At 54.6% G+C, this 23,865-nt stretch overlaps 1 protein-coding gene across 5 annotated transcripts; it reads right to left on the bottom strand.

Moving 5' to 3' along the window:
- Positions 1-619: 619 nt before the first annotated feature.
- RRBP1 (ribosome binding protein 1) lies at positions 620-23,536 on the bottom strand. 5 transcript variants are annotated; one of them, XM_054630676.2, is made up of 22 exons: positions 23,364-23,533; positions 17,248-17,949; positions 14,302-14,450; positions 13,971-14,093; positions 13,046-13,198; positions 12,437-12,555; positions 11,526-11,679; positions 9,749-9,887; positions 9,219-9,406; positions 9,018-9,055; positions 7,823-7,913; positions 7,174-7,266; positions 6,750-6,842; positions 6,570-6,650; positions 6,388-6,477; positions 5,874-5,966; positions 4,890-4,961; positions 4,657-4,752; positions 4,119-4,202; positions 2,555-2,638; positions 1,994-2,092; positions 620-1,166 (listed from the first exon to the last, which is right to left on the bottom strand). In XM_054630676.2, exons 2-22 carry the CDS (start codon positions 17,927-17,929, stop codon positions 1,128-1,130), a joined length of 2,760 nt encoding a protein of 919 aa, XP_054486651.2. In that variant the 5' UTR covers positions 17,930-17,949; positions 23,364-23,533; the 3' UTR covers positions 620-1,127. The 5 variants fall into 5 exon arrangements, with proteins under 5 accessions (XP_054486651.2, XP_077032213.1, XP_077032211.1 ...); XM_077176096.1 differs by lacking the exon at positions 620-1,166 and adding an exon at positions 1,178-1,556 and having other exon boundaries at positions 7,835-7,913; positions 23,364-23,536; XM_077176095.1 differs by lacking the exon at positions 620-1,166 and adding an exon at positions 1,178-1,556 and having other exon boundaries at positions 23,364-23,535.
- Positions 23,537-23,865: the final 329 nt, after the last annotated feature.

Below are 23,865 nucleotides of genomic sequence, written 5' to 3'. Positions count from 1 at the left end.
GGCACTAGAGGGACTGAGGGGCCTTTTTCCTCCCTCTCTCAAAGCCTGCTGATGTCAGCACTGGGCTCAGCAGCTTTATTGTGGGGAGACAGCACCAAGCTGTCACGTGGCCTCTGCCATTTCCTAAGAAACCAGCTTGAAAATGAAAAAGAAAGGAAAAAAAAGAATAATAAAAGAACAATTAAAAAAAAAAAAAGGAAAAAAAAATAAAAAGGAAAGCAACAAGAAGCAAGAACAGAGGACTAGAGAGCCTGACAGTAACCAAGGGCCACCACCACCACACAGCACACACAGAGACAGATTACAGGGGAGCACTAAGGTTTAAAGCAAGTAGGAGGAATGGTCCTGTCCCCACCATGCCCCTAGTGCCATGGCAAAAGTGTCAATCCCTCTGCCAATCCCGCACAGGGAGGCCAGCCCTGGACCAGCAGTGGGAAACAGTGGGAATGAAGTTTCTCTCCTTTGCTTGTAGTGAATAAAAACCAGGGGATGGCTTCTGTGACACAGCTCCTGGCCAAAGTCCTTCTTCAGGGACCCCCAAAGCCCTACCTGGCTTGCAAACTTAAAAAAACCCAACACAAACAAACCTCCAAGAAAAACAAAGCAAGGACAAGCTCTCTCCACTACGTCATTTTAATTGCATCGACACCCAGAAATAAACGTGCCAAGAGCCACCCAGCCAAGAGGCATCCTTCCATGGTGGGTCTTTCTTTCACACTCCTTTCACTCAAAAAAAAAAAAGAAAAAAAGAAAATAAAAGAAAAAAAAAGGAAAAAAATATATAATTATAATTGCACTGGTTGATGTACAAGCACAGTCTCTTCCCTTTTCACACACTGGTGGGTTCTGCTGGAACAGGAGGGTGAAGCCCCAGCGTGGCCACAGCAGCTCCCCAGGAAATGAAGAGTTGTACAAAACAGTATGAAGATTTTCTTACAAACTGCAGTGTTTACTGGTTGGTTTTTTGGATTTTTTTTTTGTATGTTTTCTTGTAAGTTTCAAAACTAGGTTTTGGGTCACTAATGGCCTGTATCTTTTATCTACAGTAAATTTAGCATAAATTTTTATTTTTAGGAATGTGTAAGGCATTTTGGTAAGTTAACTGTAAGGTCCAGGGTGAAGACTCATCAAACTGAAGTCCCTTCCTTTGAACTGTCCTCTTGCCCCTGGAGAACAAAAAAAGAAGTGGGTTACTCAGCTGGCCTCACCCTTATTCTCATGGCAGCTAAAGGCCCAAAGCATTTCACAGATGGGCCAGGTCCTTGACCAGCATCTCGTGTGGTCTCAGCCTTTCCCAAAAGCCACCCAAAAATGGTTTCTGGCAGCAAGGACCACCTTGCCTCCACTCTTAAACCCCTGCCTGCTGCACACTGCCCCAGCACCAAGGGGAGGGACATGGCCACCACCAGTACCATTTCATGAAGCTTTTCTTTCAACTTCGTCACCATTTCTCTCTCTTTGGCCAGTTGGTCCTGGGAAACCTTCAGTAGCTCCTGTAGCTTGGTTGCTGCCTGGCCCAGGTCCTTTGTTAATTTTTTCTCTTTTTCAAGTCTTTCCTACATGGCAGTCAAAAGAAGGCACCTGCCTGAGCCTCCCTTTGCCACCTGGTGACCTTCCCCATTTCAAAACACCTCAGGTCTGCATCAAGCTGTCTCAGTGACCACAGGCCAGGGGAACACCCAGTTCCCACTCAACAGGGAGAACAGGCACCCCCAGAGCTCTCTCTGGCTCCCTGGAGATGCCGTGGGCCAGGACTGGATGGTTTCCCAGTGTGTGGAAAGCCCAGCCTGTGACTGTTTTCTCAGAGCACCACACTGATCTCAGCCTGCAGGGATGCAGTGGCCCTGCTGTCCTTCTGCCACACTGGAGCTCTCAGCCCTCTCCTGCAGGGTGACCATGGGATGGGCCTCGCTCCCCAGTCCTCAGAAATGATCAATCATGCCCATAGTCCTGCTCACATGTGACTTTTGCTGTGGTGGCACAGCCAACTCACCTTGAGATGCTGGGCCTCCTCCTTGTCTGAAGCTGCTGCATGTTCAGCCAGTCTCAGCTTTTCCAGCTCTGCTTGCAAGCTGCGTGCCAAGCTCTGGGCCTGCAAAGGGACACACTCAGTGAGCACACAGAAGCCAACAGTGCCAGCATCTCCCACACACCCAGCTCCAGCCACCCCGAGTGCCTGTGCGTGTGTCCTGCTGAGGAGCTGGGTGCTGCAGACACACAGAGCATTGCTTCCAGCAGGGAGATGGCATTTCTCACTTGGAGCAGCAGGAAACCCAGCTCAAGCCCGTAACCCTCCAAGGAAAAAGCTGGCACAAGACATGGGGGGGTTGGGAGAGCTGAATTTGAGGGGCCAGTGATGCCACATGGCTTTAGCACAGCTGCTGTAAGAAGTCCTTCAGATGTGGGAGGGAACGTCTCACAGGGATGTCTGAGGTGTGGACAGTGATGGGGAAAAGCCTTCAGATTAATCCTTCAAATTAATTCTTGGGCTTCATTAGCAGCCAAGAATGCAGGAAGGCTTTGCACACCCTGGTATCCTCTCACCCACACCCACCTCCTCCAGCTCCCGTGCCAGCTTTTGCCGCAGCATTTGCTCCTTCTCTGCCAGCGTTTCGTTCTGCTCCAGCTGGGTTTTCAACTGTGTTGAGAAGAGGGGAAAACACCCAGAAATAGCATTTAAAAAAGATTCAAGAAATGAGCTAGCAGGGACATCACCAAGAGAGCTGGGCTGGACAGAAGAAATAAAACCAGAAGCTTTCCCCACAGCTCCAAAGGGCAATAGGTACAAGCATCCCCCCTCTGCAGGGAGATTGCTGATGGCAAGCCTGGGGCCTGGCTTAGCACTGCTCAGTTTTGCTTGCTCCTCAGGCAGCACCAGCTGGGATGTGGGATGAGAGGCATCCCATAGAGAAAATGTGCCTGGCAGACCCCCATGCCTGGGAGAAGGCTCCACAGCTAACAGGATTAAAGGAGAAAGAGCCCTGCCACTGGTGAGAGGTGTCAGCCATGAAGGGAACAAGCTGCTGCTGATGCCCTCAGCCCAGCTGCAGCAGGATTTATGGAGCCTCTGTAACCCTAATCCTCCCTGGCAGGGAAGGGATCCTGGCACAGCACTGTCAGGGGGGTGTCCCCTTCCTCTGAGGAGACTCTGAGCCCCACAGGGCACTGTCACCATCCCCCAAAGCTTGCCAGAGGGCTCCCAAAGGGAACAGCAGGCTGAAAACCAACTGCTATGGGAAAGGACACATGGTCAATGCATTCTCAGCATCCAGGATTCCAACAGGGGGGTGCTGGGCTGGCTGTCCCCCAGCACAGGATGGGACACAACACAGCTGAGAGAGCCCTGAGCAGAGCTGTGTGCAGCTCTCCATGAGGTGAGAGACGGTGACACAGGACATGGGACATGGGTTAGGGTCAGAGCCTGCCCAGGAGTGGCCTCAGCACCCTAACCTCGAGGGGTGCAGCCTCACTTGGCTCACATGGTGACCCCACAACACCTCCCTCCTGTACTCAGCTGCTGCCTGACCTGAGGGATGAGCAGCAAGCCTGGCTCAGTGACACATCCCTGTGCCACAGCCTTCCCACGAGCCTACAGATAAAGCCTGCCAGATTTTTGGCTTGCACACCAGCTGGAATGCTTGAGAAACCACCTCAGTTTCTGCCAGAGCAGGACAGTGGTATCTGAGCTGGGCAGCTGCAGGCTCAACAGCTCCCAGGGATGCAGAGCAAATGGTTCTACCTGGATGGATGGATGGATGGATGGATGGATGGATGGATGGATGGATGGATGGATACCCAAACCCCTGCCCCAGGGTGGTGTTGTGGTGACAAGTGTCCAGTGGTGAGGCAGCTGGGTTTTTCTGCTGCACACCAGCTTGAGCAAGCCTTGCTGCCCTCCCTTCCCACCCCATCACAGGAGGAAAGACAAGCAAATGAAAATCTCCTCCTGGGTCCCAGCAAGCCCCTCTGAACGTGTGGTCCCCAGCAGCACCGGGTGTGCCCATCAGAGGCTGTGATTTCCTGCCCTCCCTCAGCCCACAGGAAGGGTGCTGGCCCCAGAGCTGCTTTGCAGGCCAGCCCCAAGGACCTAGCAGGGCATTCCCAAGGTGCCTCCTTACCAGGGCCAGCTCCTTGCTCTGCTTCTGTGTTTCAGTCTTTGCTGCCTCCAGCTGCTCCTGGGACTCTGACAAGAGCAGCCTCAACTGCCAAAGAAAGGAAAAGAACCCAACTCCTTTTGTGCACTTGGTTTAGGAACTCTTTGGCCCAAGGAAGCTTTTTTATGATGCAACATCTTCCCAAAGAGGTCACGGTGTCATCACATGCTGACGTGACTGCTCAAGCAAATACAGCCATGGGACAGGTCTGTCTCACCTGAGCCACAGAAACCACACAGGCCACCCAGGAGCAGCAGACAGCACCTCCACAGAGATCTGTCCTGTGTCCCTGACCCATCACCTTGCCCGTGATTCTTGGCTTTAGGAGTCTACAACCCAGACTGGACCAACCACCTCCATCTGTTTTCCTCTTTCTTTGCAAAGCTGCAGATCCCTGGGGCACCTCCCAGATGCCCAGGGCACTCCTCAAATCCTCAAAACATACATGGATGGGGAGTCAGGGTCAGAAAAAGCCGAAGAAGGCAGCAGCCTCCACACTTACAGCTTCAACTTCTTTTGTGTAGTTCTGGCGCTCGGAGCTGGCTGTCTCCAAGTGATTTTCCAGTTGTGCTTCCAGAAGAGAGGTGTATTCCTTTAGCTGGAAAGAGAGGAAAGCAGGAGGGGGTTGATTGTGTGAGGTCCAACACATCCCAAACATCCTGTGGCTAAAGGCAAGTCAGGAGATGGGGCCTGAATCAACCCGTGCAGAGACCTCCCCTCCCCAAAAATCCTCACCTGATCTGTGCTCTGCAGATCTGCTTTCAACTTCTCCACCACACCTTCCAGGGATTTCAGCTGCAGGTGTGACTGAAGCAGAAAGGATCAGAGAAGGACACTGAGCACCTTTGGTTCAATCAAAAACTGGCTGCTATGTGATTCCCACCTTTCCCACTTCATCCTGTACCCATCCAAGGGGAGCTCCATGGAAGAGCTCTCCTTCCCAGGGAGGACAATTCTAACACACACAGGCCATAAATGGTGGAGAAAGGCAACAGCTGTTGCCTGCAGCACTTCAGGTGGCTGCAGTCAGGTTTCAACACCCGAGAAACCATCATGAGACTCAGCACAAGCTTCCTGCTGAAAGCACTTTTTGGTCTGGAAGCAGCAATTTTCCAATGAGGTGGCATGGACTTGGTTATTAAGAGAGGCCAAGCTGCCAGAAAAAGCACTTAAACCCAGGCTGGTTTTTGAAGAGGACTCTGCAGAAATGTTTGGAAAGGAGGAATTCCTTTCCTCTCCACCGGGAGGCAGGATTGCTCTGGGAGCTGCCCTAGGCACCAGACGTTCTTCCCATCAGGAACAGCACCAGCAGCCACGTCACCCTGTGCAATCCCACAGCAGCCCTCAGCAGTGCTGGCACTGCAGGAGCCAGCAGTGGGCTGAGAAATCAAACATCTCTTGTACAACAGCCTCCCCCAGCTCCCTGCAGTCCCAGTTCACTCCAAAACCCCATGTGATGGATGGGGAGCAGCCAGACCATGGAAAACAGCTCAGTCTCAGTTCTGCATTCAGGAGGGAAGATTCTACATGAGGTGGGCTTTTTGTCAGCTGGCTTGGTGGCAGGAGGAGTAGATTTGGGGAGAAAAGGAAGGTCCTGTGTCTCAGTGTTCACAGCTGACAGAACACTGAGGGCTACCAACCAATTTACAGCCAACAGAGCCCCTTCTCCTGGAAGTCCTACTCCAGGAGCACCAAACCCAGCTGTGCAGCAACACACACCTTTTGGAGCTCCTCTTCAGAGGCTGTGAGCTTTGCCTTCCACACCTGCTCCTCCTCCTCCACGCTCTTCTGCAGGTTTCGCAGCATCCCCTCCTGTGGGCAGAGCCTCAGCTGAGCCCAAAGCTCCTGCAGCCCCAGCAGGCTGAGCAGCCTAAGGGCTGGAAGCCTCAAAAGCCTCTCCAAGGATTTGGGCCAAACAACAGGGGACAGAATTAGAATCAGGTGGGGCTGGGGGCTCCTAATCCCTATTCTGGCTCAAGCAGCTCATCAGAGCCCTTGCTGTGTCTCATTCCATCACAACCAGCAAGGCTTCCAACACAATCAGGCTGAAGAAGAGCTCTAGAAATTCACCTTTATCCTGTTCCTCTGTCTCACTGACAAATACTCCACCACACAGCAGCTCCCCCAACACACCATGCCCACCCTGAGCTCATGGACAGCCTGGGCTGACAGGAGACCTCTCCAGAGGGGTTTCCAGTGGGAAGCCAACACAGTGCAAAGGGCAGGAACTTACAGTCTCTGCGAGGATCGTTCTGTACTGCTCACACTCTGCCTGTAAAGTGCTTTGCGCTTCCTCTGCTTCTTTTAATTTAAGAGCTGAATCCTAAAAGGAGAGGGAAAGGAAGGAGAGAGAGATGAAGAAACATGTGACCCTCCAGCACACCCTCACCCCTCCACTTTCCAGCCATCACTTACTGGTGGCTCTGTTGTGATCATCTGCTGCTTTAGCACACCCACGGTCTTCTCCTTAAACTCCTGTAGCCACGTGTCATAGTCCTGAGTTTGGGAAAAAAGAGAACAAGAGAGAAGGAGGATGCTTAGACCTCTCTCCTTGCCATGAGAGGCTCTGGGGAGGGCTGGGGAAGGCTGTCCCACCTGCTGTGAGGACACAGTGACTCCTGGCAGGGCAGAGAGCAGCGTCTGCTTGGTTCGCGTCTGGAGCGCATCCAGCTGTTGGGCCAGCTCTTCCTGAAACAGGGACAAACTGCAATGGATGGAGCTCCTGGGCACCTGCTGGCCAGGCTGACAACACTGGCCCTGCTTTTCTGTGCCTACAGGGCTGGGGAAACCAGCCAACACAGAAAACTGCTGGTGCTGGGAACCACTAAAGCATCACTTCCAGTTCAACCATGTCCCTGGTTCCCCAACCAGGGGATGCACAAGAAAAATCTTGGGAGAAGCTTGCTGAAGAGTTGGACCAGCACTCTTCCTAAGCAGGCAGTCAACCCAGGGCAGGCCTCCCTGGTGGCTTGGGAAGCTGAATGCCTCCCTTCCAACACCAGGGCAATGCCAGGCTCACCTTTGCTTTGGTAGCAGCAAGCAGCTTTTCCTCACACGCCTTCTCCACCGTGGTCAGCGCTTCCACTGCCTTCCAGTTCTTTTCCCGAAGGTCCTGTGGAGACACCACCCACAGAGGGCAATGAGCCACACAAAGCTGCTTGCTGGCACTGCAGGGGATTTATTTCAAAGCCACTGCTTAGGAACTGGGTTTTGGTCAGGAGTCTGTCCATAAGCATTCCTTTCTCCTTTCCAGTGGCTCCACACACCCCATTGCTCTGGCAGTGCCCTGGATGGGACAGGAGCTCCAGAAGCAAGCTCAGGATGCCTGCAGGGGACACAGGCCAAGTGCAGGGATGCAAGGTGGCCTCCACAAAAGTGACACCACCTTGCAGTAGAGGGATAAGGAGCAGAGGAGCAGGAAGGTGTGAAGGAGCCTCCTCAGAGATTGCCTTGGCCCTACCAGGGTAGGATCTCTCTGGCTTAGCAGGTCCTAAACCTTCCAGGAGAGCAAGGGACAGACATGTCACCTCAGACAGCCCACCAGGGGTATTCCTGCTCTCTGGCAGATGAGGCAATGCCTCCAGGGCTCCAAGGGGCTGGAAGAGCCTCTGGCCACACCCTGGAGCCATCAGTAGGTGACCACGATGAGCTGTCTGTCACTCACTCACGTTGTTTTTCACCTTCTGTTGCTCCACTGCCTCCCGCAGCTGTGTGGCTTCCCTTTCCAAGGCTGAGAGCTGATCTGTCTTCTCCTGGAGTCTGGAAGGGCAGGATGCAGGAGTGAGCCTGAGCAGTCACCCCCCTCACGGGCAGCAAGCTCCCGAGATGGAGACACAGCCCTTCCTATCCTGGTCTGCTCTGGCATCTACACACAGCAGGAGGAAGAGGGAGCAGGACTAAAAACCACAGCCATGGCAATACTGGAGTGGGATCTGGTTTTCTACCCCCTTACCAGCAATAAAATGCAATCACTTAACATGCTGGCTGTACACACACGAAAAGAGGAAGAAGCAACCTGATGCAAAGGCCAGGAATCCTGGCTTGCACCACTGGGGCTGCTCCTATCTGTGGCTCATTAGGCTGAGAGAGCCCACAGCTCTGCATTTTCAAAGTATCATCCCACTGTCTTGAGTAACCCTAAATCAGGGCTGCCAACCAGAGAGCAGACAGCTGCAGGTTCCCTCCACACCCTCAGATCCCCCATGTGCCCTGAAGGGACCCTCAGCTTGAGCAAACCAAGGTCCTTGAGAAGAACTACACACATCTCCTGGGGTCTCAGGACAACTCAACAGCTGCCTTCTTTAGAGGGATGCTGGATGCTTGCTGGCAATGGGGGCATCTGAGAAATCCTCCCCTCATGCAGAGCCTACTTGGAGGTGCCCAGCACATGGACAAGGAATAACAGGCAGGACTCATGACATGGGAAACTCCAGCTAAACGCCAGGAAACGTTTCTGTGCTAGGGAGTGGGGGAAGAGGTTATCAAACACTGGAACAGGAACCCAGAGTGGTGGTGAATCTCCATCCCTGGAGATACCTGGGAACATCTTTAAAAATCTTCCTCTGGTTGGCCCAGCCTTGAGCAGGGACTTGCACCAGAGACATCCCACACCCAGCACCAACACCAGCAGAACCTCCTGTTCTGTAGGAGTGGTCAGACTCCAGGTGCCTGCCAGCAATTCAGTCCTGCTTCAGAATGGACTGGCTGTTACATGGGGCCAGCACCAGAGCTAATTAATATTTTAATTGAAAATAAAGCCTGGAAGGCAGGAAGCCCTCAGCCACAGGCTCAGTGCCCAAGGAAGCCTGGGACACATGGACAGCAAGCTGGAAGCACCACTACTAGATGTGCACCTGGACCCACCTGGACTGCAGCTGCTTCATTTCTGCTTCATTGGCTGCCTGGAAGAGAGAAAGCACTTTGATGACCTGCCCCAGGGATGTGACACAGGTCAGCCCTTTCTGTGGCATCCCAGAGAGGATGCCAGAGCAAAGACAACTCAGGGATTGTGTAAGCAGTGTCACCCACTCCCCTCCTCCCACCCCAATTAAACGAGCACACAACCTGCAGGTCTCTGTCTTTTTCTGCCTCCCGCATCTGGCCTGCCTCCAGCAGAGCTTCAATGGACTTGATCCTCTCCAGAAGCTTTGCATTCTCTGAGCTGGCATCCTGCAGCTTCCCTTTCACACTGTCCAACTCCAGCAGCTTACTTTTAACCTCTGCCTCGGAGCTCAGCAGCTTGGCCTGCAGCTCTGTTGGAGGGAAGGGTGACAAACACAGTAGGGCAGGTGCAAACAAACCTGGACACTCCCCACCCTGCTCTGCCCACGCAGGATCTTAGCCAAAGAAGCCTTCCTTGGCCAAGGATGCTTTGGGGAGGCACAGAAAGGGCAGGCAGGGATGCAGGCCAGCACAGGAGAGGGATAGAACCACGGACCAGCCCATGTCTCGCTCACACCAACACCAGGCAGCCTAATCCCTGGATTAATCCAGCCTCATCCCTGGATCTATCTCCTGCCCCAAGTGGCTCCTCCAAGCTCTCAAAATCTCCAGTCAGCCCTACAGCCCTGCCCATGCTGATCCCAGTTCCTCACCAGCAATGCTCTGCTGCTGCCCTTTGGTCTTTTCTGCATCTGCCAAGAGGCTCTTGTAGCTGCTCTGGGTTTTGCGGAGCTCGTCGCTGACCTCATCCAGCCTCTTCTGCAGCATCACCTCTGCCTCCCGTTGGTAAGCCTGCAGGGCAGGAAGAGAAGGTTTCCTGGAGTCTGACAGACACCCCAGCCAGTTTGAAGCAAAGCTTCATGTGTCACATAATCTTATTTTTAAGCTGTGTTTTGGGGGATTAAAGTCATCTTCCCACCACGCTCCCCCTGCGCACGGAGCACCCCGCGTTGTGCTCACATTTCATCCCGTGCCAGCCCTCACATTGGGAAGCAGACAATACCCAAATGTCTCAGTCCTGAGCCAATTCCATGGCCAACCTCTCCTCTGGAGAGCTCTGAAAAACCTCCCAGAGCCCCGGTTCAAACCGCCCCAGCCCAGCAGGGAGAGGTGCTGGCACGGGGCTTTGCAGAGCACAGACACCCAACCACACTTCCACAGGAGGAGGAACTGTCTGTGCCATTTGGGCCAGGGAATACTTTTTATTTTCCATCATGGAAAGCAGCAAGGAAGAGGCTGGCAAGGGCAGGAGTTTTGAGGGGGAAGGCAAAGGAGGAGAAGGATGAGTTGCAGCTTTACAGGTACAAGTCGCACTCTTGCAGAGGGAGAAAAATTGCTTTGCATGGAGGGGACAGGAAAAGGTAAACCAGCAGGCCTGTCTCTGTCCAAGGGATGCTTTCAGCACCACCAGGAAAGCAGAGCTGCTCTGGTTTTTGAGGATTTGACTCAGCTCAGAGCTCCATGTGTTACTGTGGAACACATTCTCCCCAGCACCTTAAGCCCATCCCTGACTTAGAGTCAGCTTGTGTGATTTATTTAACCAGCATTAAGGTGTGCAGAGAGCTGACATCCCTGGAGTTCTCCCAAAAGCATGCCTAGGAGCTCCTGCTTTGAGCAGAGAAGCAGCTCCTGCCTTCACACTAGCTGTGAGCTCACATCACCCTCCTTGCTCCTCAGCTGCAAAAGCAGCAGGAGCCAAATGCAGCCCACCAAAATGAGAGCCACATCTTCAGGCAAAAAATAAAGAGCAAGGATATGGAAGTTCCCCTTCCTCTAGAAACTCCTCTACAAAACTATTTTGGCACGTGCAGATAAAGGTCTCTTCCACCACAGCCCCTTCTTGAAGAGGCCAGAGCAATTCAGAGACATCCCTCACCCTGTCTGCTACACAGGGATTAATGCTCCCAGCACACAGTTTACCAACATCCCAGCAGGATCCCAGCAGGAGCACTGTCAACATCCCAAGGAGATGCTCTTCCCTGTGTGAGCACAGCCTGCCAGCAACACACCTCTGTATGCTCACAGGCTCTGCTTGGGAGGTGTCCTTTCAACACCCCTAAAAACCCCCAAACCCAGCCACTCCCTGCTGGCAACTAAAAAAGCCACAAGCTCCATCTCCTCTACCAGGGAGAGGGAGATGGTTTTAAGCCACAAGCTGAAAACCATCTGAGTTTGAGAGAGAGAGCACCTGCAGAAGAATGGCCTCAACCAGGGCATGCTGCTCCCTGGGCTCTGACAGTGATGTTACACCAGGGCCACAGGGAATGTGACAAGCTAATGGGGGGCAGAGCAACTGGGAAGCCTGCCAGGCAGCTTCCTTCCCAACCATGGACATTTCTGTCCTTCCCAGCCCTTCCCATGGCCAAGTGCATGGATCCATTCAGCCACCCAGCCCTGCAAGGGGAGAGGGTTTGCCAGGGCCTGCCTGACCTGCAGCTGCTCGATTTGCTTCTCCGAGGCCGTCGCTTTGATCTCCCAGCTCTTCCTCTGCTGCTCCTCTTGCTGCAGCACCTCTGACTTCTCAGACAGCTCTTTCATCAGCTTGCTGCACTCCTGCCTCAACTTGGCCAGCTCAGCATTTTGCCTGCAGCAACAGAAGCAGGGTTATTTCAGCCCACAGGCCAGCCAAGCCTCCCTGGTGTTGGTTGGGGGAAACACATCCTCCCGTGGGCCTGATACAGGACTTGAAATGGTGAACTTTGTTTGCCTGTTTCTAGGACACTCCTGGTCCTTCAGGGAGGGGGTGGAAAGAGCCAACAAATCACTTTTTAAAAGCCCTGTTTCAGTCACAGGAGACATTCCTTTCTTATGAAGTAGAGGACACATGGATCTGTGTTCCCAGACACAAGAGGAAGCACTACAGCTGGAGTCCACTCTGTAATTATTTGCCTGCTGTTAATCACCAGTCATTTCAGACTGTCTATAAAAAGGAGTGTGAAATTCTTCTACCTAGCTCCTATTTGTCCTGTTCTCTGTAGCATCACTCCCATCAATGAGCTGGCAGCATTTCTTCTCAAATTTAAGAGTATGAGCTCCCCTATGGGGGAAAAACACCACAGTGCCTTCTGATGCCTTCTCCCACCTCCACTGCCTGTTGGATCTGGCATCAGCACAGGTGACCCCAAAGGAGAGAGGGATTCCCTGCCCTTTCACTTGGGAAGAACACCCTTGTTTCTCCTGGTGCACCCTCAAGAGCCATGTGGCAAAGCTCTTCCTCCCTCATTCCCTCCTCCACCTCCAGCTAGTTGGGGTGTCTGCAGGAGTACCTTTGGGAAAGGGGGTGGTCAAGCCAAGGTCTGCCAGAGGGCAGCCCCAGGCTGTGCCCCTCCTCCCAGCCTTACTTGCTTTCCATCTGGCTGGTGGCCTGGTTGAGGGCATCCCTGAGGATGGAGTTCTCCTGCTGCAGGCGAGCCAGCTGCGTGTTGGGGCCATTCTCCAGCTGTTCCTGCAGGGTCCGGATCTAGAGGAGCCCAACAGGGGTTAATGCCACCACCAGCCCTTCTGCTGCCCCTGTCAAAGCCCAGGAGATGAGCAGGAGGGACTGGCAATGCAGGGGAGTGTGTGCTGATGCTGACAGCCCTCAGGGGTGCGACATCCCATGAAGATGCTCCAACGTGCCTCTTCTCCAAAGAGGTTTGGAGGGGCTTTAAGGGATTTGAGGGGTATTTAGGGAGTGTGGGGGGTACCAAGCAGCTCTTAGAGGGGTGTGGGGGGACCTGAAGGGGTTTGGGAAGGGATCTGAGGGAGTTTAAGGGGCGTTTAGGGGGGGCCTTAAAGGGGTTTTGGGGGGAAATTCGGCACCATGGCCCAGAAGCACCGCAGGCTCCCTGCCCCTTCCTGAGGCCCTTGCCCCCTCGCACAGCTCAGCCTTCTCCAGAATGTGACACAGGTGCCACCAGCAGCCACCTGGCAGAGGAAGGAGGCAAGTGCAGGGCTCATCTAGGGCTCACCTTGCCCTGGAGCTGCTGGGTCTCGCTGACATGGTCCTGGTAGCTGGCCTGCATCCGTGCCTGCACGGCCACGATCTCCCGCTCGCGGGCCAGCAGCTGCTCCTTCAGCCTGCCCTCCACGGCCCCCGCCTTGGCCCGCTCGGCTGCCAGCTCCTTCCAGGAAAGGAGGCTCCCAGTTAGTCCTCAGAGCACAGGTCTCCCCATTTGAAGAGGATGTGGCCTCCTAGCTCAGCACACTACAAAGTTTAGCCCTTTCGTTGCTGCCCCCACGCCCAGGTACATTTAGCACTTACATTTCCTCCTGCATTTTGTTTTGGGCTCTGTGGCCACTGGATGCCACTGTTGTTCCATGTTGGGCCAGCTAAGAGAAAGGAGTAAGACAGCCTGGAATTTTATTTTCCTCCCCCAGGATAAATAACATCACACAGTGTTCGGGGCAAAGAAGAAAAATTAAGCAGATGGACTTGACAGCCACAAGTTCAGCGTGGCAGGGATCTGTTCTGCCTTCAACACCCAAAAAGAGGTGGGGGCAGGGGGCTGAGTCAGGGAAGGGCACTGTAAATAGGATCAGGTTCCTTACAAAGGCACCATCTCAGCTCAGGGGAGCTGAAATGAGGGAGGATTTGCTTTTCTCCCTGAAGGAGAAGAAAGCTGCAATCTCTCACAGAAAGGGTTTTCCACTGCTTCTCCCATGGCGGGCACTACCCTGAGGTTCTTTGGGCTGGCACCTCCCCAGACTGGAGCAGCACCAACTGAGGAGGGCAGGGGAGAGATCTCCTCTGCTTTTTGGGAAGAAAACAGCCAACAGGTGAAGGGTCCAAAGAGCCCCATCAGAGGGCTGAGATGTGGGGAACAGGAGGCACATGGAGAGCCACCATGAGCAGAGGCCACAGCGGGGATGGCAGGAGGGGCACCCAGGGCTTACCTTGCTCAGCTCCCGCAGTTTGTTCCTGGCAGCAGCTGCATCCTCCTGCTCAGCTGAGAGCTGCTTCTCCTTCTCCTCCAGCTGCCGTTTCAGGACAGCTACAGGGTCACCCTTCTGCGTGGCCTGCCAGCATGGGGTGGCACATCAGTGGGGACCAACACCTTCAGAGCCATCCCCTCCACCCCACACACACAGGGGACATCCTGCCCTCTGCTCCAGGGGAAAATTCAGCTCCCTTCTCCCAGACACCCTCAGGGCTTCAGCCTCAGCCTGCCTGAAAATAGGGTGCTTCCCGTGCCCCTGCACTTCCTGAGGCTCAGCAGAGCCCTACCGTGTGCCAGGTGTCCTGGATGATTCCTGCTTTCTCCGTCAGGATCTCGATGAGCTGCTGGGCCTCCCCCTCACTGAACACCATGCTGCTGACTGTGGACACCAGTGTCTTGTAGGGCAGGTACAGGGCCCCATCTGAATCTGCAGGAGCTGGGGAGGAAAGAGGAGAGATTGGGACTTCTGGGGACAACAGCACAAATATTGTATCATCTCAGCAGGCTTCAAGCCCACAGCTGCCATCTCAAACCATCATCCAACCCAGATTTCCAGAGTCACATTTGGTATCTGTGAGTGAGAACAGTAAGAAAAGCACTGGAGATGGCACCACACACATGCTCCTTGAGTCACCTGTCACCTCTGCCTGGCTCAACAACTGGTCCCAGCACCTGCCATCATCCCTACCAAACTGAGAGACTCTCACCAGGAGCTGGGAGTGCTTTTCCAGTGCCAGGGGGCTCAGACATGTCAGGCATCAGAAGCTGGACCACACCAAAATACAACCTTGCTGAAGGATGTCACTCCATGCATCCTTCACAGTGGTGCCAGTGACAGCAAGGTCATCTCCCACCTTTCACCTGCCAAGCCTGTTCCAGCTCTTTGCTAAGGGAGCAACATGACTCCAACCCTTCCCCTGCTAACCTGGGAAAGCCAGGGAGCATCAGGGACCATGATGCTGTTGTAGGACCTTAGTGCACATGGTCACAATACACAGAGGCAGTGGTTTAGGGGTTCCTGCATGTATCTGTGGCCCTGTGGGCTCCTCTTCCTAGAAAACCACAGAAGGAAAAGCAGTTTGGAGTCCAGTAGCTCCAGAGCCCCTGAAGTCATTAACACCAGAGTCTCTTGAATACAAAGCTTTGGATGCCCCAGACAGAAAGGTTCAAAGAAGAAGGAGGAGGAGGAGGTGCTGCAGGTATTGGAGCAGAGATTCTCCTCTAGAGAATGGACCCCATGCTGGACAAGGTTCCTCCCAAAGGACCATGGAAGGCCCCACACTGGAGCAGGGGAAAGGTGTGAGGAGGAAAGAGTTTGCAGAGGGTGGCTGTAACAAACTGACCACGTTCCCCATCCTCCTGCACCACTCAGGGATGGGAGGTAGAGGAGTCAGGAGGGAAGGAGTGAAGTTGAGCCGGGCAATAAGCACAGGAGGTGGTGGGGAAAGCATTGTTTTCACTTAAAAAAAAAATCTCTGTTTCTCATCTATTTTACTGAGGAATAAATTAGTTTTCCCCAGGTTGAGTCTGTCTGGCCAGTGACAGTAACTGAGTGATCCCTGGTAGATCCATCTGTAACAGCAGTGCCAAGCCCTGGCAGCAGCCGTGTCTGTGTCCCCAGCCACAGCCACTTCCCAGCAGTGCAGCCAGAGCAGCTCCACCCCCGTGTGCCACCAGGGCCTGAGGCTTGGCTCACACTTTACTCATGCTGGCAAGTGCAGGGCTGCAGGACAGCACATGGCATCCCCTGGCTCAGCCCTGCTGCGTGCAGGGACACACCACGTGGAGTTCCGCCCCTCTCCTGGTGGAGTCGCAGGAGAAAAACACCCCAAGCCACTCCTGTCAGGTTTGCCATCTGTTTCAGTGCTTAGGATGTGTCCTTGAGCACTCTGAACACCCATTTTTATCTGCCACAGAATAATTTGTTCCTTTGCATTTGATGAGGAGAGATCGCAGCTGCTGAAAACACGTTGGTCAAACTGCAGTTGGCTTCATGGCACAAATCTACCCAGAACTTTCCTTTGCAAAATCCCACATCACTCTTCACTTTCAGGACATGCAGGACTGGCACTTCATACCCAAGGGAATCTCAGTTTGGAGCACCCAAAAGCCTCCCAACTTAACAAATGCTAAAAGGTCATCTCCCAGCCACATTCCCTCAGCCGTCACAGCTTGGATTTAGGAATTTAGGGCTTGGATTTGTGCGTTTTTCACATGGGTGCACACAACAAACCAATCATCTCCAGTTTCCCCAAGCCCACCACCCCTGCAATACCCTCCAGGAGCAGCTTCTCCAGTCATTCCAAACCCCATCATCGTGTGGAGATGGTCTTTAGTAACATCCTTCCCTCAGAAGAGCAGATTCAAGGGGTTTAACCCATCTTTGAAACCCAGCAGCTGCAAATGCCCTGCTGAGTAGCAGGCCCTCTTCCAAAATGTGGGTGTGGAAACTGTCAGGCTGCACAGCAGGTTTGGATGTGCTGCAGAAGGGCAGCAAGAAGGGATGCCTTTTAGTTTGGTGGGTTGTTTGGTTTTTTTGGTAAAGAAAGAAAGAAATCTATGCACATCACATGAATTCTTTGAGAACACCTGAGAGGTTTCTGCCATGTGTCCACATGGGAACCCTTCCACAGGTCTGAAAGCACTCACATTTTTAGTGCCTGTAATTATCACTTAACCAAAAATAAATCCCAAACTGTTCTCACTGGTAAAATGAGAGGCGAGAATCCAGCAAGAAATCTGATTTTCCCCTCCCTACACCTTTTTTATACTCTGCAGATTTCAGGACCACCTGATCTTTTCCATCTCTAAGTCAATCAAGTAAGGCACGACTTATGATGGGTAAGTTTTCCCTTCCCTGTGAGAGACCCAAAGTCACTTCCCTCTAATTTCTCTACAATCAATCCCCTGCAGTCTGAAACTCCATCAATCCTCTCTGCTTGAAGAATCCTTCTTCACCTCCACCAAAGGAGGAGGAAATGCTAGCAGTGACCAAGTGTGGGAGAGCTCCTCTGTGCTTTTAACAGTCAGGGTTCTATGGGGAAAACACCTCATCCTGGCTTTCCAACCAGATGTGCAGCACCTTGGCAGCTGTCCCTCTCCCAGGACAGGGACATGCAGCTCTCATTCACTCCCATCTGCAGAGCCCACAACACAGAGCCCAGAGGAACCTGTCACTCTCCAACACCCGTGTGCTGGAGCAGAGGGATACAAGCAGAGGAATTTGGCCTCACCTGGCTCGCTCTTCTTCTTGGATGCAGCCTTCTTCTTGGCAGGTCCATCATGCTTCTGGTCCTCCTGGGCTGGGGGAGCCTCGCTTTTCTTGACAGCGACAGAGCTGACGACAGGAGCACTTTGCTGGGTGCCAACCGGGGGCACTGCCACCACAGGCACCTCCTTGGGGGCCACCTCCCGCACGGGAGAACTTTTGGGGACGCTGACAGGGGGCGGAGCCAGCACCGGGCTAGGAGCAGGCTCCACCTTTGCCACCTTCTTCTCCTTCTTCCTCTTCTCCTTAGGTGATGGGACGGGTTTCTCCTTTTCCTGGGGGACAACAGCCACTGCTGCAATTGGAGTCTCGACTGCTACAGGCTCGGGCACCCCAGCAGGCTCAGGGAGCACCTCCTTGGGAGGGTCTGTCACTTCCTGAGTAAGCTGCTGCTCTGGGATCTTTCCATTCGGTTTCTCCTCCTTTTTCTTCGATTTTCCCTTTTTCTCAACCGGTTTCTCTTTCTTCTTTTTCTCTAATTTCTGCTGCTGGCTCTTCTCAAGCTCCTTGCGTTGCTTGGCCAAGGCCTCCTCGTAAGATGTCTCCTTCATGGAGAAGGTGGACACCAGGAAGATCCCGATGGCTGAGATCACCATGAAGCCTCCAAAGACCATAACACCCAGCGTCTGAGGGTCGTACACATCCATCCTGCCTCGCTCCTCTGTGCCTGCAAGACACCAGGACAACAGTTAGGGGCAGCATGGGAGGAAAGAAATGCAATGGCTTTCCTGAGAAGGATCCTCACACTGGCATCTGTGCCTTCCACTGGGAAGAGGAGCGCTCCAGGTTCACATGGCTCAGCCTGACCTGCCTGCACACCCCTGAATTTGTGCTCCTCTGCTACACTGCCCATGCACAGGGGTCCAGTTGTACATCAGTGACTAAATTTCATCTCCAGAAGAACCAAAGAGAAGGAAATAAAACCAGGGATTGAGTCAGAGACAGCCACGAGCCTCATTCTATGTCCAGTGGGGTGGTTTTGTACAACCCTAAGCCATACCTGCAGCACTAAGAGAGCCCACTTTCAGACTGCTGGGAGCAGGTTGGCCAAAATCTGGGCTTTCCCTGGAGCACCTGGCTTTTTCACTGCCCCCAGATACATATCCAGGTGTCATCTTTGGGACAAAATATCCCCCTGGGAGGAGAAAGCTGTGCAGCAGCCCTTCCCTCTTCCCTTTCCCTGCTGAGCAGCAGCAGAGACCACACTGCCTGCTCTGAGCTCTGGCCAGCAGGGTTCAGCCACACCTGGGGAAAGATGCTGCTATCTCCACTCCTCCTAATGGCTACTTGAACCTATCCTGGTTTCAAATCCAATTTTTGCTGGCCCATCCACGTGTTTCATCCACCAGGGCATCACTTCCATGTGGCTCTGAAGTGGCTCCCAGCCCCCCAGATGCTGCTGTCAGGCAGGTAATGTGGGAAAGGACATTTTCCAGCAGTTGCCATGGCTGTGGTTCCTCATCACTGTTACTCAAAACAGAACAAGCAAAATGCAGGAAGTCCTCAGCTACCAGGAGTTCTCATCCCCACAATTAACTGCTGACATTATCAAATTTCCTCTTTAAGGGGGTGTGGGTCAAGGAGGGAGGGAGGGAGGGAGGGGCTGGAAGGGGAGGAGGCAAAAATAAGACTAAAACTAAGGAGATCAGCATCTTTTCAAACCTCAGTGCTTGCAGGGAGACATCTCAGAGGCCCTTCCTTTCTAAGAGCTGGAGCAGCAAACTTGAATCTGCAGCTCAAAGCTGCTCGAGGTGGGGACGGCGCAGTGCAAACTCATCTCCAGCACCCAAGCAGGGGGTGCAGAGCTGGCAGGAGCTGCAATCTCCCACTGGAGACACCCAATCTGCCTGGGAAAGGATGTTCTAACCAGCTCTCCCTGCCCACCTCTCCAAGGTAAAGCAGCAGAGAGAGAAGCTGGCAGGCAGGAGGGCTCTCCATGCCAGCTGGAACCAGCCAGCCCTGTCAGGGCCAATTTTCTACCCCAGGGCACTGCTGGAGATCCCAGCTGATACTGCAGGCATCCCTCATTACTATTTCACATCTACCCTGGCCATTTGGCACTTGAATGGCTTCAGCCCGCTCTATCCCAGCACATCTGGTGCCAAGCCATTACCTCCTGACTAAGGAGCATTGCTTTGGGATGTCCCAACCAGGACAGACAGGTAATCCCTAACCACAGTGTGAAAAGGACTGGAATTCCTCTCCCTGACAGTAAATAAAAAGCAGGGCTGGAGAACACATTCCCCCAGTCTTGGGCTGGGTTTAGGGCTATACCAAAGCACCCAGGAGCTGTTTTAGGGCCAGAACAATGTGACCTACATTCCTCACCCAGCAACCCCCAACCTATTTGTAAAAATAAGCTCTTCCTGATCTCACAGCATCACAGTTTCAAATCTAGATAAAAATCCACTGCTCCACCTTGGGGCAAGGGCTTCCCCAAGTGCTGATAAACACACTCCAACCCCACCAGCTGGTACTGCCACCCTCCAAAGCAGCTTGATGGAGCACACAGGGGATGGGAATGGGGCAAGAAATCCTACTCTCCACTAGGGAGGATGGATGAGAGGACAGGGGTGGTGAGGTGGGTGAGATGGCAGCGCTGGATGTGGCATCATGGCACCAAAGCCCTGTGCCTGCCCATCCTTACCCCACAGGACTGTCCCCAAAGCCCTCCCAGAGCCCCATACCCTCTGTCCCTTGCAGAGAGCCTCACCCAGCTCCATGGGCTGCAGTAAAAGCTGCCTGTACCTTGCCTCCTGCTCTAAAGCCAGGCTGAGATAAGGATGTAAATGAGCACTAAAGTCCTTCCTATCGACACAAAAGCACCCCAGCAACCCCCTCCAGACCAAAAACAACACAGGAACAATGCAGCTGAGAGCACCGAGGAGCTGTGGACCTGCAAAAGAGCCCTGGAAGCTGCCAGAGCTCCTGAGGGCAGCCGAGATGCTCAGAGGGGCCATCCAAGCTCCCACTGCTCGAGCAGGGGAACCCCCCCCATGCTGTTCCTGAGGACAGATGTGCCAGCAGAAGATCCACAGGAAGGAGAGAGAGGTGCCAGCCAGGAAATGATCCCTGCCAGCAGCAAACCTTGCTGCTGTCCCAGCGCTCCTGCCCCGCAGCCCCCAGGGAGGAGCGAGTTCTACCTGTAGGGTTCCTCCTGTGGTTGGGACTTGGCATGGCCAGCCCAGCAACTTGTTCAGGGAAGAGCCCATCTCTCCAAAGGGGCACAGACAGGCTTAAACCAAGCCAGGCTGGCCTTGGCATTTGGGGGATAAGGAAAAATCTTCCTGCTGGAACTTCCTGGTGCAGAGATGCCAGAAGCGTTTATGCCACGGTGCTAGCAGCCAGGAGAGAAGCTCTGCTTTGACACTCCCTGACCTTGCCACCTTTGCCCTTCCAAGGGCTGGAAGTTTGCTCCTGGATTTGCAGAGCAAGACACCATCCCCCTCACAAGCACAAGTTCCCCTCTGTGCTTCCCACCTGGACAAAGTCTTAGCCAGGACACGGCAAAATGGGGCACCAAAGGTAGTCTCACATGTTCAGCCTGACAGCCACGCTTTGGAGAGGCTCCAAGACTTCAGGATCCTCCCTCCTGTAGCTCCTGGTCCTTCAAAGGGCATCACTCCTGTGATGGCATTGTTCCACCTGGCTGGGAGAGAGCTGTGTGCCCAAGAAGTGAGTGGACACCAGCAGTCATGGACTCCACGCTCAAAATATCAAGTTCACATCCAACACTGAGCACATTTACTTCCACGACTTTTCTGAAGTATCCTCCACTCCTCTCCCAGCCAGAACAGCAGAAATCATCTAATATCTCTATACACAAGCTCCTTCCCCAAAACAGCTGGTCCAGGTAAAGCCTTTCCCCACATCAGAACAGGAATACAGTGAACAACTTCACTTGGTGTTCACTTGGCCTTCTCATGTAGAGGAGCTGGCTGAAATGCTGTGCTCTGACTCTTCCACTCCTGTGGCTTTTTCCTGTTATCCATCAAGCTTCCCAAAATCCCAGATAACAGCCCAAGAGACCTGACCTCCCTCACCCCCCTGCAGATGCAGCCACCTCTGTTTGACCTGAGCCAAAGTCCAACTCTGCCCTAAGGAAGCAGAACCAGAAAAGCACTCAGCCCTGCTGGTTTTTCAGCACTAAACAATTTCCAGGATGAACCAGCCCACAGACATGTGACACAACAGCACCAGGGCCGTGCTCAGTGTCTTGTGGTCACATTTGTCACTGACAGCTGTGTCAAAAACCAGGCTGGAACCGTGCCACCTGCTCAGCCTGTCCTCCCTTCTGTGACCATACATGAAATCCATGGGAATTCAGCATCTTTATGACCCAGCCCTCCACCCACCCTCATTTAAATCACCCAGGCCACACAACAGGTGGGCAGGAGCAATGGAAGAGTCAGGTTGTGCAGTAACTACAGAGATCTTATTTCTTCCCACAGCCAAAGGAAAACACACATTATCTCCTCCTGGTGTCGACAGGTGCTGCAGACAGGAAAAGATGCTCCTGGCCAGCAGGACACTGACCCCCTGCACCCTAAGGCTTCCACTTTGCCATGGTGTGAAGGTGGCATCTCAGTTTAGAGCAAGGCAGCAGGGGTGATGAGGGGCCAGAGGGCAGAGAGAGAACTGGGTTCACACAGACAGGCTGTGCATAACCCACAGCAATGCCTGCCAGTGAAGCTCCTGCAGCATCCCTTCCTCTACATATCCTAGCAGCTAAAAAAAAAAAAAGGAGGGAAAGGGCAAGGACGAGGGAACTGGGAGGCCAGTTCAGCAACAGCACTGCCAGCAGATAAAAAAACAATCACCAGATACCTCTCCTGGAGTTTTTCTATCCACCCTGTTGCAATAGAGACAAAAATTAAAAACAAACGAGAAAAGCCTGCATGCCGTGAGCAGATCCTGCCCACGTTGCCAGCAGCCTCTGTTTAAGTACATTTTCTGTGTAAGTGACTGTGCACTTCCAGCCTCCCAGCAGCATGTGCTACTCCACACAGCAACTCCAGATCAGCCCATCATCAACAGTTACAGCTCGGCTTAATTGAACGTGTCTTAGTGCTCCATTAGCTCTGGCAGCAGCAGCCAGCTGGCTTGTACTTGCCAGCAGTGCTGCCAGCTCCCTTCCTCAGCCCAGGAGTGAGAAAACAGGCAGAAAATACATGGGTATATAGGAGAAGAGTGTAACAGCACCACAACACAGCTGCAGCTTGACTAAACTCTGCAGCGGCTATTAGGAATTCTCTCTCCCCTCCCTGGCCCGAAGAGGCATTTCACCGCCGCTCCTCATCAGCTCCTCTCTGGGGCTCACATCCCAGGCAGCCTCGACTCCTTGCAGCCCTTTCCCGCCGGTGCAGGGCTTCGACGAAGGTGAGAGCTGGCACTCCGGGCGCGGACGCTTCTCCATGCCCTCAGCCACGTGTGCAGCACACGCTCTTCCGCTGGAGCGCGTCCCCGGCGGGGCGAGGAGAGGAGAGGAGAGGAGCGGGGCAGCCCCGCGGGAAGGCTGCTCCTGTGCCGGCTGCAGGGAGCCCACGGCGGCCCAGGGTCTCCGCCTGGGGGGTCGATGCCTCTGTCTAATAAAAGCTCCGCGCTGCCGGGGGTCTCCGGGTGCCAGCAGAGTTTCGTCGGGGGGGCTTAGTTAAGGAAAGAAAAGGGACAAGGGACAGCGGCCCGAGCGCCGGGACCTTCCTTCAGCGAGTTAATCAGATTAGCAATTGTCATCCGGCCGGCGCTGGAGCCGGGGGCAGCGCGGGGCCCGGACCTCGCCCTGCCCGCACACGCCGCCATTCCGCGCTCAGGGCCATTCATCCGCCCGGCCCCGCCGCACGGACCGGACCCCGCGCCGGGACCGCCGCCGCCGCTGCCCGCGCCACACGGCTCCGCGCCGGGGCTGCCGCCGCTGCCCGCGCCACACGGCTCCGCGCCGGGGCTGCCGCGCCTCGGAGCTCCCGCCCCGCTCCGAGCGCCGGGGCCGGGGGGTCCCGCAGGCAGCGCGGGGGGATCGCGGAAGCGCTGGCCGGGGAAGGGGCCGGGGGAAGGAAGGGCTGCCCTGCCGCTGCCCCTACCCACCCGTGCCGGGTCGCGGTCCCTGTTCTCCGCCGCGGCCGTGTGGAGTCGTGGCACTTTCCGCCGCTGTCTCGCCGGGCTCGGCCGCCGCGTCCCGCCCCGCCCCGTGGCGTCCCGCCCGCCGCTCCGCTCCGCGCCGCGGGGCCCACTCAGCGCGGGGCCGGGCCGGGCCGGGCGGGGCGGGGCGGCCGCGGGGCCCTCCCCTGGGGGAGAGACGCTGCCCCGCTGGCCCTCACGGTGCCTCTGCCGTCCCTCACGGTGCCTCCGCGGTCCCGCCGCTCCGCCTGGGCTGCGTTGGGGCCGGGGGAGCCCCGGGGAGCTTTGCCCCCGGGCTGAGCCGCCGGGGATCGGTGTGCGCCGGGCGTGGCTGCCCGCCGGCCTTGCCCCGGGTGTTGGCCTCATCCCTGGGGCACAGCGGGGAGAGCGTGGTGCGGGATCTGGGCAGCTCCCGGCCGGCGGTAGGGGTGCTGCTCCGTGCTCCTCAAGGGCTAGGTGTGAGCACCAA

The sequence above is a fragment of the Agelaius phoeniceus genome, chromosome 3 (assembly GCF_051311805.1).
Source record: "Agelaius phoeniceus isolate bAgePho1 chromosome 3, bAgePho1.hap1, whole genome shotgun sequence".
NCBI lineage: Eukaryota > Metazoa > Chordata > Aves > Passeriformes > Icteridae > Agelaius > Agelaius phoeniceus.
This window is presented reverse-complemented; position numbering and strand designations above follow the sequence as displayed.